This window comes from Mauremys reevesii, linkage group 5 (assembly GCF_016161935.1).
Source record: "Mauremys reevesii isolate NIE-2019 linkage group 5, ASM1616193v1, whole genome shotgun sequence".
Lineage (NCBI taxonomy): Eukaryota > Metazoa > Chordata > Testudines > Geoemydidae > Mauremys > Mauremys reevesii.
Genome location: NC_052627.1, coordinates 72,475,329 through 72,496,788, shown reverse-complemented (window position 1 = coordinate 72,496,788; position 21,460 = coordinate 72,475,329). Strand labels below are relative to the sequence as shown.

Here is a 21,460-nt window from a genome sequence, read left to right as displayed (position 1 = left end):
CTCTAGAAGAAACAATTTAAACAATTATTCTTTAGGATAGTGGAGTAGTGGGTTGTGAACAAGGGGTATTTCCAAATAAACTTTAAAGTTGCCATCACCAGTGTAATGCTTGCTTCCCAGGGAATCTGCAACTTCAGTATACTGGAAAAAAATGGGAGTTTATTACAAGTGTTTTCATGTCCTAAGCTTTATGAAGTTTATGAAGCAACAACAGATTATTGTATGTTGCTCAGTTTGGATATGTAAAATGAAATCAACCACATATTTATGGAGGAACATATTCATAATGATTATTAAATCAAATAAATCATTTTTACAAAGGAAGAACAAACAGATGCTCCATCTGAAAATTATACCATTAAAATCTTGATATCTTCAGCTGTTACAATGTCATTTTTTGATCTTTTCATGTGAATCAAAGGAATATGAATAGCTACAGCATGTTGTAAAAAGCTTCCTTACATAACACTTTAAATATCCAATAATTTAAAAAAGAAGGATGAAATCCCATCTCTCTACCCAGCCCACACTCACGCCTTTGATTTGACTATATCATGTTTATGGAAGTCTTACATCTACTTATGTCTCAAAAGAGAAATTTTATATAGTTTCAAATCATAAAAATGTTGTATGTCTTTGTACACTGGATGGTCTCCATCTGTGCTGCTGGTCTTAAAATGTGTTGGGTAATAGAGCACTAAAACACTCACCACATCTCTCATAGTCAAAGTCTGTGGACTTACTTACACATTTTAGTGTTTAGGATCCAAATGACCCTCACTTTGTCAGTGTTAATGGAAGCCATAATGTGTTGGGGTGCTTTCTGACTAAACCATGAAAATTTATAATTAAAAAAACAAAACAAAAAAGGTACACATTTACAATATGTGCATTTAAGTTTTCATTAAGTCTTATTGAACAGTACAGATGGCAAGATGGTATGTATGAAAGTCTCTTGGGTGCAATATGCAAGTCCCAGCTGGAGTGTTTCCAACAGGATGTAAACCATGGTCCTCAAGCCTGAACTTTAAAAAAATATTACTTAGCACGCTGCCAACAAATGTCAACACAAAAATACACTGCTGTAATGACTTCAACTCATGCAATTTTCTATAGCAAAAGGTTAAAATTAATGTAATCATGACACAAAAGGTATTAGAAAACATTTATTCAAGTAAAATAAAAACAATTTTAAAACAATTATGGTCCTTAAAACTGATAATATATTCAAAACTTTAAAATTGTACAAATTTACATAATAGTTTTGAGATCCAGAAGTCTAGACAGAAAATTGTCTACGATGTGCTACTTTGAATTTTTCAGCAATTCTGAAGTTTCTTCAATCCTAAAAATATTTTAAAAATTGGTTAAAAGAAAGACTAAACACAAACACTTACTACTAATGAATGAAGCTAAAGTAACAAAGCAGCATTCCTGACTTTTTGTTTGTTTGTTTTTACACTGGTCAGGCTATTAGATTTGCTGTTATTTGAGAGAGACATTTAAAAAATATACATAGAGAAGGAACAAAACTCACAAAAATAAAGTTAATGGAGGAGATAATGGACACTTTGTATATCACAAATTAACCTTAAAGAGGCTGTCACCATCAGAAAGCTTAGGTTTTTGCAAAGTTGCAGACAAGATTAATGACTTCAGCTTCCTGAAGTAACTCGTTTATATGATACCTAAATCTTGTTGAATAGAAGTTTCACTGTAATGATGCATTTCATTTTACTTCAAAAAGTGTAATGAAAGTTATTTCTACCTGTAAATTTTCATTACAGATCTCAGAACCAGCAGTAGATACTGCTTATTATTTTGGGTATCTTTATGTGATGCCTGGTCTGAAACCGGTCTAGACCTTTTCATTTAATATTTCACTTCCAAGTTTGAACACAAGTTTTATGTAGTTCCAGTAAACTCTTATCAGAAGACAGATAATACTCCTATTAGTTGTCAACCAAATTCTAAACACTCTTTAATCCCTAGTTAATACCATTAAGAATGCCTTATATTGTTTGTTACAAACCAAAACAGTGACTCAGCCCACAAACAGAACTGTAAGTGGATTTATTATCCAGTGGAGTCGTAAGGAAATGCCACACCTGATGTAGAGACCTTTGAGGTTTGGAACACATATGCACATTCTATATATGTCTTAGTCCAGTACAATTCCCTACTGGGAAATGAATTCCTGCTGCCCTTTTCTATTACTTACATTTTACTTATCCTTTCCATTCTTTGTCTTGTTGTCTCCTGCAATTTAAAAGCAACATATTTAGGCAATTCTTCAAAGCCAACAATCTTCAGAAATGGACTTTTAACCTGGAGAATTCATGCAAAAAAATACTTTAAGCACTGTTTACATATCAAAAGGATTTTTATGAGACAGACCTAGATGAAGTTTTGCATAGTTTTGCTGTTTTTTGCTAGTAGTATATACAACTAAAACTAATGCTTACTTGTTCTCTTGACCTTAGAAAGGAAATCAACTAAGCATTTGCCAGTTTTACTTACCTTTGAAATCTCTGTCAAACCATGATAATTAATGGTTGCGGCTTTAGGAGATGGGTCTGTGGATAATAGTGAACTGTATCCGGACGACTGATGAAGAGACTCTGGCATCTCCTCCTTCCTCTCAATATCTGTGGAGAAATATTCATTTTTAGGTCACCTTTGCCTTTTTGCTCTCTTGCAGCAGGGTCAGCTATCGAACAGTTTGATTTACAGTATGTAATAACAGAAGAGAATGCATTGTTTAGAAAGAAAAAGGCTACTGGTAAAGGTCCAAGATGGGTTTCTCATATTCTTTTAAAATAACATGAACAGAGTATGCTCAGTACAATGTAGACAAAAAAAAAAAAATTCCAACAAAGATTATCCCGGAATGTTGCATTTGTCATGATTACAGTCAATTGAAACACTTAGGCAAGTACAATTACTGGGAAAAACATTCAATAATAATTTCAGACAGCTCACATTTGTTTTCTTACTATAAACCACTTCTCTTATACAGCTGTGGGATCTTTTAAACTTAAAAAAAAAGTTTAAGCAATATAGTAATTATCTTTGTAAACATATTTTACTATAACACGAAAAGCTTTTCCAAACATGTTTTTAATTCTGTAAGTGATTTACAGTATAAAAAGCTGACATACAAAAAAAAATGTTTCCAATAATCTAGGGTTAGTATTCATTCAGCAGAATCAGGGTTTAAACATTTGTATAGAAGTAAGTGCCAGTTTCAATAGGAGCAGAGCTAGGCCAACGTATCAAACATATTAGAAAATCCCTACCCTTTGCATCAGGAAAAGCTTGATGCTATCCTAGCATTTAAAAAAAAAGTGTTACTATTTTAAAAACCTGTGGTCCTGAGGAAAGCAAAAATTCCCATTTAAAAAAAGGTGGAGTTTGGTTTTTGGCTATGTTTTTTTTTTTTAATTAAAGCTACAGTCTATGGATCCAGGTTACAAGTCCTGAGTCCGCATTCAGAAAATAACATTGTAAACTGCACTATTTAATAGTGGATCTCAAAACCTCCAGATGGCAGCTGATCTATATCATGTGATAAAGTAAATCAATTCAAACGCATATATCCCACTAACACAAATTTATCTACGGTATTTTGACAAAACAATTGTGGGTGTTAGAGCAAGCTTGATATGTAGGACAATCTAGAAAAATATTACAGAGGTAAATGGTGTATCAGATTTGCCACTTCACTTATCAGGCATCACAGACAGAGAGAATCTTATCTTTACTCTGCTGTCTACAAAAATGTTAATTAAGTAAGTCTATAACTCATTCAGAATAAGATTTTTACTTGAGAAAGATTTTATACTACAGACAGTGCCATAAACATGCTGGGTAATATATATTCCTGCACAGAACACTTTAAGGGGAAGTTAAGGTTGTAGGCACATCTCAGTGCTTTAAGTGTATATTACCAGAGAAGACCAAATTGAAGAATTAGGAAACTAAGGATGGATCAGACTTGGGGGAGTGGCAAGTCAAGCCACAGTTTGGGGAAGAAGGAAGAGGCAATATGGATGAAGTCTAAGTAAGAGAGTGAGTGAAAAATTTGATTCAGTTTCCCTGGCCTCAGTGATGGGGCTGTCCAGAGAGGGTTATTTACCTGAAAAGATAGTGTGATTTTCTCCTGGGTCCCTTTGTACTTACGCAATAGTTAGCTTCAAAAGCTTGCTGTGTACACCTTCAGAAATGTACTTGGCCACTACCCACTACTTTTTCTAGTATTTTACAGTTTGTTAAAGAAAAAAAAGGATATATCAACTTAAAAAAAAATCACATTTGTGCCCCAGGCCTTTTTTTGAGCTTACTAAAAACAAAAATAAGAAAATATGTTTCTCTAATAATTAATTATCTTTGCGAGGATAGACACAGCAACACAGGAGAGGGGAGAAAAACACAACACATTCTATCAAATAGGAAATGTACATAAAAGCCCCAAAACTAACAGGGTGGTTTCAGGGGCTGGCTCATACCTGAAACAGCTGAACTTGAAATGTAGTTAGTTAGTTAGTTTTAAAGTTGACAGTGTCTATTTAAACAACTTAAAATCCTAACTGCGACAATTTTATGCAAGGTTAGCAAAAGCTGCTTAAAAGAAAACCTTTTAAGTGAAGAGCATTGCAAACACTCACCAGGAGAAATTGGAGTCATATTCCTACTAGAGGTATGGTCTTCACTCATATTGTTAAATTCTGTAGATAAGTCACTCTGAAACAATAATTATTTTTGCCATTTACAAAAAAAATTCTATAACTTAGCCACAAGTCTTATTTAAATGCCATCTTAGCCACAAGTCTTATTTAAATGCCATCTGAGTACTGAGAATTATAATCAAATGGGTGAATATATGTATATCTATGTACAGTACTGACCACATTTTTCTAGCATTATGGAAGTAGCTTTATTTGACTACTCCTATGAGTAAAGAATGAAAAATGTGACCCTTTATATTAGTATACCCATTTATATCATTAAAAAAAAAGGTCAATTCATTAAAGCATTTTGTCTTTTGAAATACCAACTTTGCTGTAAAAACTGAGCCCAAAAGTTTCATAGTGGAATGCGTAACAATCCAGGTGTGATTGGTTGATCAGGCGGAGTGGTGTTTATTAAAACACACTGTGTACCAACAGCTCTGAATGACTGACTACTGGTGGCTGCAAGTGCTCTGCTCCTCTGACTCTGAGGCTGCTGATTTGAGGTCTATTGCTGGATTTTGTTGTCTAATTTTAGATAATCAAGTTTGAAAATTTTGGCTAAAATACCCACTTGGCTCACGATACAAATGGTGAAAATAAACTGTTTTATACATTGTCAATATTAATGCTATATCTGCTTTCTCTGTTATAATGTGACCATTTTCTTCTTCAGAATTAATTTGTTAAGAAAATTAAAAGTTAGTTTTAGGGTTTTGCCTTGACCATTGAGAATTACTGTTTTTTCTTTCAGAAACATGAACTTATGTTTGTTTAATTTAGGCCCGAATCCTGCAAGCTAATCTATGCAGATGGATGCCCCCACCCTTCTGAAACCCCTCTGGGACTAGAACTGCTTTCATTTCAATAATGCACCATATGAATGTATGGAGTAGGGTGTGTGCACATGTAAAATGTACAGTCTCAGAGCCACATATATTCTAATACAAAAATTTACATTAAACAACATTATTTTGGTTACATGTCAATAACTCAAAAGTTACCAAGTTCCAGATTTACTGCTGTTAATGCAACCTTAATTCTGCCTGCTAGCAACCATCTTGCATGCTAAATTATGTAGGGGTCCTGTAGAAAAATAGCATATGATCATGTAATTGAAGTCTGTATCATAAAGTGAACGTACAAGGGGCAGAATTAAGGTTGCAGTGCCAACTTTTAACATAGATTTTTGTATTTAATTTCCTAGTTTGATTTAAAGTATAAAAAACCTCCAAAAACAAAAATAAACCATGCCCTCTACCATTGTGAGTGATCAGCAAGGTTTGAACTCTGAACATTCAGCACTATAACACAAATCTACCACTTGAGCTACTGGGCTTACTACATTAAGTAGCAGCAGAAGGCTATTACAGTGTGTATGTGTGTGTGGGGAGGAGTGGCGGGGTATCCCAAGTGCTGCCCTGGGCATAGCCCCCAGCTCTCTTTCCTACCCCCTCCCCAGGAATTTGGGGGCAGGCAAACAGTAATTACTGCCCTCAGAGTTGGGAGAAGTTTGGACTGGCTTCCTCTCCCCAATCCCTTCCATTGCAGCTGCCTTGAGAGCTCCAGGTATTCTCAGTGCAATGTGTGTCGCTGCTGCTTTGACGGTGGTGTGGGCCTAGTCTCAGAACGTTCATATTATTTTGAGATTTCAGAGCTTCTCAAAAGAAGTTTGCAAGAACCAGCTCCTTCTGTACTGAAAAATAAGCAACCATGGTGCACACAAACTAAATCAAACTTGTTTTTGTATACTCTTGCTCTTACAACAAAAGTCTAGACTAAAAAGAAACACAATCTGGTTAGATGTTTTCAAAAAATGGTACTACTGTTAAAATATTTAAGTGGCAGATAAATATGAGGCTAGTCTAATCCACAGCACCATGCAAAATAATGAATATTTATCTATATTTATCTATTGTTTTAATTGGATTTAGTGGTATTGAAAAGTTCCAGATTAGAAGGCATTTATCAAGTCACAGAACAGGTAGAGCTGGGCTAGTTGAGACCAGGGGCAAGCTTCTCCACACTGTCTCCACCACAATGTGCCTCAACAAGTGATCTGTGAAAGACAGGGCAATTCTCTTTATGCTCATCCAATCCTTGGATTCCTGAGAGCACTAGCAAGGGTAGCAAACTGTTAACAGTGGTTGTGTGATTTGGACATGCACTGAGAAATAAGACCGAATTCATCCACAATGACTGATTAATAGACATAAGATGGTATCACATTTCTGTCATTACTGACCTGAGACAAATTCAAACATGATCTAGAATTGAAAAGCTCCATATTCAACCTTTGAGCCACTGAATTTTCTTTAAAATGTTACTAAGTGAGCATCCTGAAATACCAGAGAGAGATGGCAGCTTTCCTCATTTAAGCCTCCAAAAAACCTCTTTTAGATAAACGATGCATTTTCAATAAATGTAGAATGAGAACCATATTATATGTTTATAACGACATCTCCAACTTTCTACAACCAAACAAATGATGTGACTGACTTAACATTCTAACACGTCTGCAAGAAACTGCAGCATCAGTCAAGTATTTTTTGCAAAAATTTTCAACTTTTGGACAGCTTTTCACAATAACTGAAGTATTCTGAGGACTGTAATTTACAGCATTACAGGAAGATCCTGAACACATACTCACAAATATACTGTGCTGTGAACACTAGCATTATATTATATTTATTAGATAGACAGACAGACACCCCTCAAAAGCTTTTAAAGTTAAAAAAAATACACTACCCTAAGGAAAAATGCTGATTTGCTGTGGCATGTTAAACATACCCAGCATAGTGATGTCACTAAATCTCATGTGCATTTAGAGAGTTTACCTAATGTCACCAACAAGGAGTGAAATGCCAACCACTAAATCAGAAATCAATAAGATGATGATCAATGATAAACTTGCCTAATGAATGAAGTGTTTCCCACAGTACTGAGCAAACCATCTGCTGAATTTTCATTCTTAATTTTGCATCTAGTTTCTAGATGGCTTGCCTGAAGATAGAAATAGTGCATTTTTCTACAATCAGAAATGAAGATGTCTAGTATGAAACCCAGATAATGCTAAACAGAATGAAAGTCTAACCTTTTCAAGAAGCTCTTGTAAAAGGATTCTCTGTTTTCAAAATATAATATTCCTAGACTTGGGAAATTAAACAGTATTCAGCTTCATAAGTGGTACTTTGGCTGTCTCACATAAATTATTAGTTACAGGAAGAAAATCCAACAAGGTAGGATGAGACAGTCAGAGTAAGAGAAAAATCACATGCCATTAAACAGGCTGAATTGTTTCATTACAATAGCAACCACTCAAACAGTAATTACATTCCTTCAGTAAATGTATTAGTACCACATACTAACACAGTGGCTATCATTGATAAACTGCAGAGCTATTTCTGTAGTTCCCTCAGGGTCTGCAGGCTCCTTCTGGGAAACTCCATTACAATGCACAGTGCTGCTCCACAAGTCCTGAAGAAATAGCTGTGCGCTTTTCAGAAATAAGCCACTAACTTTTTTTTGGATGAGAGAGAAACAGGGGGCCCTGAAAGGGAGAGAGCGCACAACTGGGAGAGAGGAGGAATAGCAGGCTCATGAGGAAATTGAGATTTCTGTCTTGTTTAAAATTTTGTCATGTGATCATGGCTATACATTACCTTACAAATGGTAGATATTCTAATTGCTAAATATTAGTACAGATCAGGGTAGAGAAAATGTTTTATTTTTAAAAAGAAAAATGTATTTAATTTCAATTTTAAAATGTTTTTATTTAAAAAACAACCTATTGACAATGAAATTTGAAACTACAAAAACCTACATCAGGCTTAACCTTACTAAAAATCTATCAAAATCATTTAAATTAAATGAAAAGTTTAAGCAGCACATGTTTGCTTCTGAAGCTATGAAGAAAGTCAAGCCTCTGAAGTGGTACAAGTCACCTGGAACCATATAATTTGTTGAAATGCTAACCTAGCTTTTGACAGCAGTAACTTCTTCTGTAACTACAGAAGGAACACTTTTTCCATTTCAATTTAATCATTACATCATTAGAAGTAAGTTGAAGAAGAGGAAACCCTTTGCTTTTCTCTTCCAATGTACAAATAAAAACAAGGTGTGAGGATCAGATCTACTAGCTCTAAAATCTTGAAGGACATGGTGACCGGAACCTACAGATGTCTATACAGCAATTAAACACCTATGCTTGGGCCGGGTCAGCTGGCTCAAGGTCAGGGGGGGCTCAGACTACGGGACTGTAAAACTGCAGCATAGACATTGGGGCTCAGGCTGGGGGCCAAGTGGTAGGATCCTTACCCCAGCACCCAACCTCCAGCCTGAGCCAGGACATCTATGCAGCAATTCTATAGGCCTGTAACCCAAGTCCGGCAAGCCCAAGTAATGTAACTCCTCATTTAATGTTGTAGTTATGTTCCTGAAAAATGCGACTTTAGCGAAACGATGTTAAGCGAATCCAATTTCCCCATAAGAATTAATGTAAATGAGGGGGTTAGGTTCCAGGAAATTTTTTTTCACCAGATAAAAAGACTATTTTTAGTCTATGTGTGTATGTATACACACACACACACACACACACACACAGTATAAATTTTAAACAAACAATTTAATACTGGTGCACAGTGATGATGATTGTGAAGCTTGGTTGAGGTGGAGGAGTCAGAGGGTGGGATATTTCCAGGGAATGCCTTACTGCTAAATGACGAACTAGCAATTGGCTGAGCCCTCAAGGGTTAACTCTCACACTCTACTGTACAAGGCAGCAGGAAAGGAGGGAGGGAAGACAGAGACACACACCCTGAGAGAGAGAGAGAGAGAGAGAGAGATGTGCATTTCCCCTTTAAGTATGAAGAGTGGGGTCAGAAGTACACTGCCTTGTGAATTAGATCAGCAAGCTGAGACCAGACCACAGCTGCAGATGTTGCTGCCTGGAAGCTCCCTCTGTCGTGTCTCTCCCCGCTCTATGGAAGATGGGGTAAGCGGGGTGCAGGCGCAGGGGGGAGGGGGACACCCTGACATTAGCCCCCCCTTTTTCTGCCCCCCCCAGCAAGCAGGAGTCTAGCAGCTCCAAGGCAGAGGGCAGAAGCAGCACATGGCAGTGGGGGGAGGGACAGCTGCAACTGCTAGACTGCTGGGCAGCTGCTGCACAGGGAACTTAGGGGAGCAGGGAGCTGATAGGGAGAGCTGATGGGGGGCTGTCGGTCCACTACCCACCAGCTAGCTCCACTGGGCTGCTCTTCCTGCAAGCATTGGACAAAGCAGGCGGCTGCCAAACGATGTTAGAAGGGAGCATTGCACAACTTTAAACGAGCACGTTCCCTAATTGATCAGCAATGTAACAATGAAACAACATTAACCGAGATGACTTTAAGGCCTGGTCTACACTGTGGGGGGGGAGGGGAAATCGATCTAAGATACGCAACTTCAGCTATGAGAATAGCGTAGCTGAAGTCGACGTATCTTAGATCGACTTACTTCGCCTCCTCGCGGCGCGGGATCGACGGCTGCCGCTCCCCCAGTCAACTCCGCTTCTGACTCTCGCCCTGGTGGAGTTCCGGAGTCGATGGGGAGCGCGTTCGGGGATCGATGTATCGTGTCTAGACAAGACGCGACACATCAATCCCGCTAGATCGATCACTACCTGCTGATCTGGCGGGTAGTGTAGACATACTATAAGTGAGGAGTTACTGTAAACTTACCCAGCCCTGTAGCCATGGTGTGGGTCTTTTATTACAGTATAGATGTACTCTACAAGTCTATGAAACAATCACTTCAATTCACTAACTATAGATAATACGTCCTTTGTTTCACAATTCGCTTTTAAATGCAAAACAGGTATTGATTAAAAAAAATTCTTAAGTATTTAACTAGCAAACAAATTTTACATGCTGTTTAGCGCATTTTGACTGCATTCCAATTTTCATCTACATGAATCTTGATACAAATCACAAGTAAAAAAATTGATCTAGTAGAAAAGAATTGCCTCATTCACTATTTTCTAACAAAGTAGTAAAAATTAAGAATTTGAATAAATGTATGCCACGCTTTATAATTGTTTAAATGTGAATAGATATAGTGTATCTCCCTGTTTAGCAAAAGTAGTACTAGATTTCATGTAAAGGCTACACAGTAGAACCTCAGAGTTACGAACCCCTCAAGAAATGTTCACAACTCTGAACCAAACATTATGGTTCTTTCAAAAGTTTACAACTGAATATTGACTTAATACAGCTTTGAAACCTTACTATGCAGAAGAAAAATGCTGCTTTTAACCATCTTAATTTAAATGAAACAAGCACAGAAACAGTTTCCTTACCTTCTCAATTTTTTTTTAAACTTTCCCTTTATTTTTGTTGTTTATGTCTAGCACAGTACTGTATCTGACTTTTGGGGACGGAGGGGGAATGGGGTGGGGGGGAGAGAATGTGTCTGCTGCTGCCTGATTGTGTACTTCTGGTTCCAAATGAGGGGTGTGGTTGACTGGTCAGTTTGTAACTCTGATGTTTGTAACTCTAAAGTTCTACATACTTAGTTGCAAAACAACATATTTTGATGGTTATATCAACCAATGAGAATCATCCTTTCTTTAGGCAAATAATATACAAATGCTAAATAAGATTAAAATCCCCGGTTTAAATCAATCCACCCTGCTACACATTCCACCTCCCCAATAAAATAGAAGCTTTATGGTAAAATATACCTTTTTTGATTGCAATAACAGTTCTGTTTCAAGAAGCAAGATCCGGCTCAGGAGATTATTCCAGTCCTTCTCATCTATAATCACCTTCCCTTTCAGTCTCTCTTCTAAAACATGTAGTTTATCTTCCATCCAATTTAGCTTATGAAGTTTTTCTTGGCAATCAGCAAGCTGGCTCTTTAGCAGCTCAATTTGACTATTATCTTCTGTGGCCTGGAAATAAGAACAATAAGAGATTTTACTTTCTTTAATTTTAGGCATAAATACAATTGTACAGACCTGATAAACTCAAATGAAGAAGCATAGAACATTTTCTCTTCCCCACTAGGACATTTAAACCATTGTGATGAGTCACATTTATGAATGCTTTTTCCTTCAGAAATTGCTGTGAACTGCTTTATGCAAAAAGTATGCACATTAGAGACACCTGCCAGAAACCAGCCAGCTGACTCTGAAGTTGTGGGGTAACTGGGGATGCTTTATATTGAAATAATAATCAAGAGAAGACCAACCACCACATAACTATTCCCACAGGCTTGTTGTGCCTCTTCTCCCTTTATCCTGTTTTTTTGACCATCTTGTATGGTCTTTTAAGAGAGGAAAAAAACAAAACTAAAACTCATGGGGCAGAGACCCTTCTTTTTTGTGCTTGTACAGTACATTGCACATTGGGGACACTATTGAAAATAAATAAGATGTAGTAAGTCTCAACTGCTACTCATGTTAGAACCCTTTTTTTCTTAAGTTGTTCAATTGTACTACCAATGTTCTTTACACATTTATTATATACTTATAGATCAAGTTTAATTTTGAAAAAAATAAAAAAGATGTTTGGAAGCCACTTAGGCTATCATACCAAACTCTACATTTTAAAATTCAAATTCTTACTTGTTCACACACAACTTCCAAAACATCATCAGCTACACAGGATTCTTCTTCACTATCTTCATCTACTGGAATGGCTGTATTATAGCCATGCACATTAACTTCACTATCTGGGTGACGTTCCACTTGAGGTTTCTTTGTATGTAAAAACAATAATCCACATGTATGATTTACTACAACAAAAACATCCTTGCCAACTAAATGCACAATGTTCTGCATTTAATTATTTTGCATTTACCTATACACCCAAGCAATCTGATCTCACCCAGTTGTAAGACAGATCATGAAAGATTTAAACTGTGAAAAAACAGAGTTATACTTGATAATCTTTTCAGAGTTATACGGCCCATCACCCCTATTGCTTCTGCATATTTAAAGTCAGAAACATCTCTCCTTTTCCTCGGCAGCCTGTTAGAAAAATAGCTTGATTAGGTGGTTTTGTTTATTTTTAGTTTTTCTAGGTAGGCTTACTGAGGGAAAGCCAAGTCAAAAGATCAGTTTTACATTTCTTTCTGAGTACAGCAAGGTCTCTTACCTCTTGCAAGAGTTCCATAGTGTAAGCCCTACTCCTCTGAATGTTCTGACTTCAAAGGCTCACAAGTCTCTCTCTCTACTGCTTAATAATTTTATTGTTCCAACAGAACTTAGAAGGCATGGGAGGTCACAGTTGTGGAGGAAAGGGCATGCTCACTGGTAGCTAGGTCCAGGCCCATGAAGGGGACACTGACCTTGAACTATACTCTATTCAATGGGAGCCAGTTGAAAAAGCAGAACACCAAAGTGACGAGCTCATGGTAATGTGCACTGCTAAGCAAATGAACTTTTGTGTTTTATATTAGTTGAACTTTTTCAGGCTGTTTGGCTTCATTATAAGGTACAAGTTACAATAATCGAGTGTGGAAGTCACAAACATATCATAGAAATGAAGGGCTGGAAGGAAACATGAGAAGTTCTCAAATTCAGCTCCCTTTGCAGAGGCAGATCCAAATAAATCTAGACCATTCCCGACAGCGATTTCTCCAACTTCTTTTTAAAAACCACCAATGATGGGGTTTCCACAACCTCCCTTGGAAGCCTATTCCAGAGTTTAACTACTTTTAAAAAAGTTTTCCTAATATCTAATCTAAATCTCCTTTGCTGCAGATTAAGGCCATTACTTCTTGTCCTACCCCCTGTGGACAGAGAGAACAATTGACCACAGTTGTTTTTATAACATCCCTTAACATATTTGAAGAGTGTTATCAGGTCCCCCATTTAGTCTTTTCTCAAGACCAACCATGGCCAGTTTTGTTTGTTTAAACATTTCCTCATAGGTCAGGGTTTCTAAACCCTTTAGCATTGTTGCTCTTCTCTGGAGTCTCCCCAATTTGTTCACATCTTTCCTAAAGTGTGGTGCCCAGTATTCAACAATACCCCAGCTGAGGCCTCATGAGTGCCAAGCAGAACAGAACAATTACTTCCCATGCCTTACATACAACACTCTTCTTAATATGCCCCAGAATATTAGACTTTTTCGCAACTGCATCACATTGTTGATGCACATTCAGTTTATGATCCACCATTACCCCGAGAACCTTTTCAGCAGTACTAGCACCAAGCCAGTTATTCCCCATTTTGTAGTTGTGCATTTGATTTCTTCTTCCTAAATGAAGCACTTCACACTTGGCTTTATTGAATTTCATCTTGTTGTTTTGGACCAATTCTCCAATTTGTCAAAGTTGTTTTGAATTCTAATCCTTTCCTCCAAATTGCTTGCAACCCCTCCCAGCCTGGTGTCATCTGCAAACTTAAGTGTACTCTCCACTCCATTTTCCAAGTCATTAATGAAAAGATTCCTGTGGACCCCACTGCATATTCTCCCCCAGTTTGACAGCAAACCATTGATAACTACTCTGAGGAAGGTCTTTCAGCCAGTTAAGCACCTACCTGATAGTAATTTCATTTAGATCGTATTTCCCTAAATTTGTTTATGAGTATATCATAGGGTATTGTGTCAAAACTCTTACTAAAATCAAGATCATGTCTAATGCTTCCTCCCTATCCACTAAGCCAGTAATCCTGCCAAAAAAGGAAATTAGGTTGGTTTGGCATGATTTGTTCTTGACAAATCCATGCTAGCTATTCCTTATAATCCTATTATCCAATAGGTGCTTACAAAGTGATTTTTTAATAATTTGTTCCAATATCTTTCCAGGTATCAAAGTCAGCCTGACCAGTCCAATTGCCAGGTCCTCTTTGTTTCCCCTTTTAAAGAGAGGTGCTATGTTTTCCCTTCTCTAGTCCTCTGGGATCTCACCCTTCCTTCATGAATTTTCAATGATAATTGCTATTGGTTCAGAGATTGCTTCAGCTAGTTCCTTCAGTCTCGCAGGATAAATATAATCAAATTGCCTAGGCTTGATGAAATTCAACTTAGGGAAAGAACAAGTTTAAAAATATTTACCTATTTTGGCTTGTGTTCCTTCCTCCTGATCAATTGTGCTGAGTATCTGGTCATCATCAACTTTAGTGAAGACTGAAGCAAAATAGGCATTAAACTCCTCGGTCTCCTTGATGTTATCCATTATTAGTATTCCTTCCCCTCTAAGTAGAGGACCTATTTTTTCCTTTGCTTTCTTTTTGGTTCCAATGTAATTTATAGAACCTCTTCTTATTACTTAGGTATAACTCATTTTGTGCCTTGGGCTTTCTGATTTTGTCCCTATATGCTTATGCTATTCTTTTGTACTCCTCCTTAGCCAATTATCCATGTTTCCTCTTTTTCTAGAATTCCTTTTTTATTTTCAGGTCATTGAAGAGCTACTGAAAAAGCCATATTGGCTTCTTACTATTATTATCTTTCCTTTGCATCGGAATGGTTTGCAGATGTGCCTTTAATAGCTCTCTGAGAAACTGCCAGCTCTCTGGAACTCTTATTCCTTAGACTATTTTCCCCATGGGATCTTACCTACCAGTTATTTGAGTTTGTTAAAAGTCTGCTTTTTGAAGTCCACAGCTCTCACTCCTTTCTTTCATGAAATGGTAAACTTCATAATTCAAAAGCATCGCTTTCACCCACATTGCCTTCCACCTTCAGATTTGCAACCAATTCCTCCCTGCTGGTCAAAATTAAGACTAAAATGGATGCCCCCACTTACTTCCTTCACTTGTTGAAACAAAAAGTTGTCCCTAATACATTCCACTTGTCCCCACTACACTTCAAGAATATATTGGAAATTTTGTGTTTTGCTGTATTACTTTTCCAACAGATGTCTGGGCAAAGTTCCCCATTACTATCAGGTCTTGTATTTTGGATATTTCTGTTATTTGTGATAGAAATGCCTAAATCCACCTCCTCTTCCTGATTTGGTGCCCTACAATGACATCACCCCAATTTTCCCTCTATATATCTTTACCCAGATATTTTCAACTAGGCTTTGAATCAAAACTATGAGGAAGCAAGAAGACAACGTTGTTTATATTTAGCTTAAAGGAGATGTTTAAAACTTCAGCCTGTTTTAAGAAATCTCTCAGGGTATGTCTACACTGCAGTTAAACACCCACAGCTGGCCCGTACCACCTGACTCAGGCTTGCAGGGATTGGGCCAAGGGGCTGTTTAGTTGCAGGGTAGATGTTCAGGCTCAGGCTGGAGCAACGGCTCTAGAATCCTATGGGAGTGGGAGTCCCACAGCTCAGGCTGCAGCCCAAGCCCAAATGTATACACCACAATTAAACAGCCCATTGGCCCGAGCCCCAGTCAGCTGCAGGTATCTAACTGCAGTGTAGACATACCCTTGATGGCCTCCTATTGGCAACACGATAATTAAGGGAATAATCATGTGCATTGTGAGACTCCAGAGGTGATGGCTTTGGAAGTGGAAGAACAACTGTCCATGATGTCCATTTCCCCCTGAAGTCTCTTGGAGACTAGACAGGTGTACTAGGTGATCAATAGTATCAAGTGTCACAAGAAGTTTAGCAAAATGAGTAGGAATCTATTTCTCTCATCTATGATGGAAGACCTACTCCTGTCCAGAGCAATAAGCTCTTTTCCTGTATCATGCACTGACAAAAACCAGAATGAAAAGGATCTAGAACACTGGCTGCTGAAAGGTAGAATTGGAGACTTCTCTGCTAGCTTCACAATTAGCATGCTTTAAAAAGAGAGGTAACCAATGGTCAATGGTTTGCAGAGTTGTGAGTATCAATCAATGGTTTCTTCAATGCTGGTTGATTAATGCATATTTTAGTGTCGCTGACAGATTCCTCTCTTCAAAGGAGCTGTGGAGTATCTGTCCATAGGAGTCCCACGTGTTCCCCATTCTACTTTATCATACAGAAAGGGTAGAGTCAGGTTGTAAATCATGCCAGAAGCAGGTAATCTTTGTGATGAGGCCAGATTTTAACAGCAAGTGATGCTACGTTCTGGCATTGAGTAGAGACTGTCTGGATTTACTAAACAATTACAGTTCTGTAAAGTTCTGCAGGGTGTAACTTTGCTGCCTCTATGGCGGGGAGGGATAGCTCAGTGGTTTGAGTATTGACCTGCTAAACCCAGGGTTGTGAGTTCAATCCTTGAGGGCGCCATTTAGGGAACTGAGGTAAAAATCTGTCTGGGGATTGGTCCTGCTTTGAGCAGGGGGTTGGACTAGATGACCTTCTGAGGTCCCTTCCAACCCTAATCTTCTATGATTCAATCTTCTATGAATAAGAGTAAAACCTCTTTGCCTCCCTCACAGTACACCTCTACCCCGATATAACACAACCCAATATAACACGAATTTGGATACAACACAGTAAAGCAGTGCTCCGGGGGGAGCACTGCACACCCCTGTGCATCAAAGCAAGTTCGATATAAGGTGGTTTCACCTATAACATGGTAAGATTTTTTGGCTCCCGAGGACAGCGTTCTATCGAGGTAGAGGTGTATAACAGTAGCAGAGGTTAGTAGATCAAACATATTATACTGAGAAATGTGTTATGAAGAGACATTTCCAGATTTTGGCAGAATATCAAAAAGCATTTCTGATAACAGATTATTGTAGTGTTACTTACGGTCAGATTGGAAAGAATTCAAACTACATTCATAGCCCAAGTTCTACCCACCATCAATAGATTATGCATGTCTTCATATTATGTTTTTCCCTCTCCTTTCTTTCATATCTGATCACCAATGAAACAGTTAAATTATAATGATACTTTAAATACCATCATTAGACGTCAGTGTGTACTGAAGCAGAGCACATTTCTCAGAGCCACTCTTTGCATCTGTTTGCATCTTGTTTTTACACATCTTCACACCTAAAGTTTTTGTTTATTTTAAATGGAAGCTTACATTCTAGGAAGGTACTGGCTTGCTGAACAACTGCAGATCACCCCTAATCTGATTTGTTAATATCACTAGGGTCAAAGAACTTTAAACTGTATACATAAAAAAGCAAACTATTTTCTTTCTATTTTCATACCTGCTGAGAAATCACAGTCCTGCAAATAACAGGATCAGCAAGAAGTTTCTCATAATTTGCTTGTGACTCGGATTTTAAAGACCTGGTTTTTTTTCTTGTTTGAGATTTAGCCTTTAAAATAAACAAAAAACCCACATTAGCAAAGTTTATTTTAGGGGGGAAATGACAGTTAAAAATTATCACTATATGATCCGATTGAACATCATACATATGAAACAGGTTTGGATTTTTTCATTATAAAATATTGACCAAAAATAGAAAAAATATGAAATTAAGAATGCTAATAATGGCTAAAACAAACACTTGAAAGTGAATCTAATGTACATACTTTCTCAAACTACATTTTGCACATATGAGGTTGGGTCTAGCCTGGTCATGGATATAAAAGAAAAAATAGTTGTAAGGTATTTAACACTGATTAAATCATAGGAAAATATATCCTCATAGTTATACAGGTCACAAGTTACAAATGCATAGAATAGAACTTAACGCTAGCGTTACATGCAATGATTATCTATATCAGGAGTGGCCAAAATTACTGATCCTCCGAGCCACATGCGATAACCTTCAGAAGTTTGAGAGCCAGGCGTGCCTGCCAGGGTTCAGGGCTTCAGCCCTGCAGAGCTCCTGCTCTGAGGCAGGGCTAGGGAATTCTGCCCTGGGGAAGGCATCTGCCAGGGCTTCAGCCCCAAGCCCTGGCAGGTGCCTCCAGCGGGGCTGAAGCCCTGAGACCCTTCCTTCCCCTTGGGCAGAAGCCCTGAGCTCTCCCCCCACCCCAGACTGGTAGGCGGAGAATGGGGCAGGGGGACATGGAGGGCTCAGTGAGCTGCACTTTAACAGAGCCGCCGTTTGACCACCCCGACCTACATCCTACAAGTCTGTATGAGATAGGAACAAGTTTCAAATTTCTTTTCTGAAAGGAACTTGCCCATACACCCAGTATCAACTGATGTGCTAGATTTCTTACCTGTCCTAATACTAAATCGATATATATTAAGATCTATATATAAACAAGACCCAAAATGTGTATTGTGAAATCCAACTAAAACTCACATACAAGTAGTAAGAATATATATAGACACACAATTTGTTGCAGATGTTTGTTTTGTTTGTTTCTGAACACTATACTGTTAGTGTCACACTTTTCAGAAAATTAAAAAAAAAAAATTAAGAAAACCCCAAACGAGCAGATGTTTGAATTTTGTTCCTATCTACCTTAACAGTTGTTCCAGAAGTACAATGAACTATTTTGCAATGATATTCTTACTACATCCAGAAGTGTAACAGAGTATATGAAACTTACTGTTAATAGGTGTGAATTTGTTTATCTTTGCTTGAAATTTTGTCTGTTCACTACAAAATGTTAGTATGTCTATGTCAGTGGTTCTGAAACTAGGTCGCGACCCCATTTTAATGGGGTTGCCAGGGCTGGCGTTAGACTTGCTGGAGCCCCATCTCCTGGGGCTGAAGCCCAAGTCCCACCGTGTGGGGCTGAAGCCAAAGCCTGAGGGCTTCAGTCTTGGGCAGTGGGGCTCAGGTTACAGCCTCCTACCCCACCTCCTTCCCCCCAGGGCTGAAGCCCTTTGGCTATGTTCCACACACACTCACACTCAGGGCAGCGGGGCTTGAATGGGCTCAGGCTTCAGTCCCCCCTCCTGGGGTCATATAGTAATTTTTGTTGTAAAAAAGGGGTTGTGGTGCAATGAAGTTTGAGAACCCCTGGTCTAGGTCATTTGGCTAGCAGCAAGTGTAGATATTTAGAATCACTTAAATATCTGATATATCCTCTATATTGGGAGAGTACATACTGAATTTGTAAGGGGATGGACTCTGATTTAGGGTTTTTTCCCCCCACTATTCTAACTTCAGTGATTCTTATTGTAGTTCTTTTTCTACTTATATTTCAGTTCAAATGTTGCTCTGTTACAAAATATAGTTAATCTTTCTCTCAAATACTGTAAATCATATCTGAAGTATCACCCTGATCCGTACCTTATTCATATTACTTAATTCCTTATGCTTTCTCATTACAGCACTGATAATGTCACAAACAATCTGTATTTTCCTTTCTGCAAAGCCACACTGGAGAAACTGCTGTTTTGTTAAAACTGGTTTGTATTGAAACTGATCTCGAAGTAGCTGCAAGAGAGTAAAAAACTTTATTAGTTTCCCAAACCTCTGTATATTCTCTGTGATGTAGAAACTATATTTTTGTTCTTATTTTTGCACAATTGCCCCTTTGCCCCCTTAGCTTTGCTAGTGAATCTTTTCACACGTTGGTCTTTGTATATTCTAAGCTGCCCCCATAACTGTAACTCCCATCATATGCCAGTCTGCCAGGCACACTTAAATCAAATCACTCCTTTAAAAAACAAAAGCAAATACAAATACCAAACTTAATACGTGTCTAAATAACTAAGCAAGTTTGGAAAAAAGTTTTGGAGAGTTCCAGAAATATGAATGCACAGTAAAAACAGTTTTGTTTGTTTCAGATCTGGAGAGAATCATAAAATCATAGAAGTGAAGGTCTGGAAGAGACCTCGATTGGTCACCAAATCCAGCCCCCTGCACTGAGGCAGAACGAAGTAAACCTAGACCATCCATGACAGGTGTTTGTCCAGTCTGTTTAAAAAAAAATCTCCAATGATGGGGATTCCACAACCTCCCATACAAACCTATTATAGTGCTTAAATACCCTTATAGTTAGAAAACATACAGAAGCATAGATACAAAGTGTAGTGTCATGTAGTGAAGTGCATTGCTATAATAAAAAGCAGAATTTCACAAAAACTTTAAAAAATTGACAAAAGGTGTATTTATGTGAACCTCTTTGGATTAAATATAAAGCTCTGCAAAAGTCAAATATTTTGATTCTTAATCTATTGATATCAGTATGATGTTATTTCAACAATAACGGGCACTTACAGGAATATGAGAATTGAAACCATATTTTTACTTAATGTTAAAATGGGCAGCACATCTCTATCCAACTAAAAACCTACATTTGAGTGAGTATTTCCGCCTCACAACAAAAGACCACCAACCCTCCACTCCCCCCCAAAAAAGCAAAAAACAAAAAACCCCACACCTTTGTAAAGTGTCTTAACTAAGATGGCGCCACACACCTACTTTTAACCCAGGCATACAACATATTTATAAAAGTAATTTAAGGATAATTACATACGCTGTACCAGTGAAAAAACCTATATTGCAGTCTGTATATAACAAGCAGAAGTCCCTGTAAGTTTTCATATTTATGTTTAAAATGTGATGTTTTAAACCATCCAAATTTTAAGTCTACATAACTATCTATAAAGAAACTTTCAAAGAAATAACTTGACAAATTAGTCTATTCAATTCCATGAAAAACAACAAAAAAAAATCTTGTAAAAACAGCTGATAATTTAATTCAGTTTGAATCAAATTATCAGCAAGATCTAAAGGTCAGAAATCTTGGCTATTCATTAAAGCAATACATTATGAACACAAACCTGATGGGAAGATTTTTGTGTACAATCTTTAGATTAAATTGAAACACACATGTACCAACCAGCTAGCAACAAATTACATTAAAATATTTATTACCTAACCATACAAGACAAGGTTTAAATTAATAACTGTTCAGATTTTATTTCAATTTTAAAAGAATAAAAATGTAAAAAGATGATGCATGTACAGGCTTAAC

The 21,460-nt window shown here is 37.6% G+C and overlaps 1 protein-coding gene across 11 annotated transcripts in view; it reads right to left on the bottom strand.

The window, feature by feature from the left end:
- Positions 1 to 1,210: 1,210 nt before the first annotated feature.
- Positions 1,211 to 21,460, bottom strand: part of CEP44 (centrosomal protein 44) — a 41,129-nt gene continuing 20,879 nt past the window's right edge. For all 11 annotated transcript variants that reach the window (XM_039541383.1, XM_039541384.1, XM_039541386.1 and 8 more), the window contains 8 exons: positions 19,768 to 19,914; positions 17,776 to 17,886; positions 12,334 to 12,465; positions 11,449 to 11,658; positions 4,668 to 4,743; positions 2,521 to 2,648; positions 2,222 to 2,259; positions 1,211 to 1,345 (listed from right to left, as the gene is read on the bottom strand). In XM_039541383.1, the coding sequence (XP_039397317.1) occupies positions 1,306 to 1,345; positions 2,222 to 2,259; positions 2,521 to 2,648; positions 4,668 to 4,743; positions 11,449 to 11,658; positions 12,334 to 12,465; positions 17,776 to 17,886; positions 19,768 to 19,914 (882 nt within the window). In that variant the 3' untranslated portion in view covers positions 1,211 to 1,305. The remainder of the gene's footprint in view (positions 1,346 to 2,221; positions 2,260 to 2,520; positions 2,649 to 4,667; positions 4,744 to 11,448; positions 11,659 to 12,333; positions 12,466 to 17,775; positions 17,887 to 19,767; positions 19,915 to 21,460) is intronic.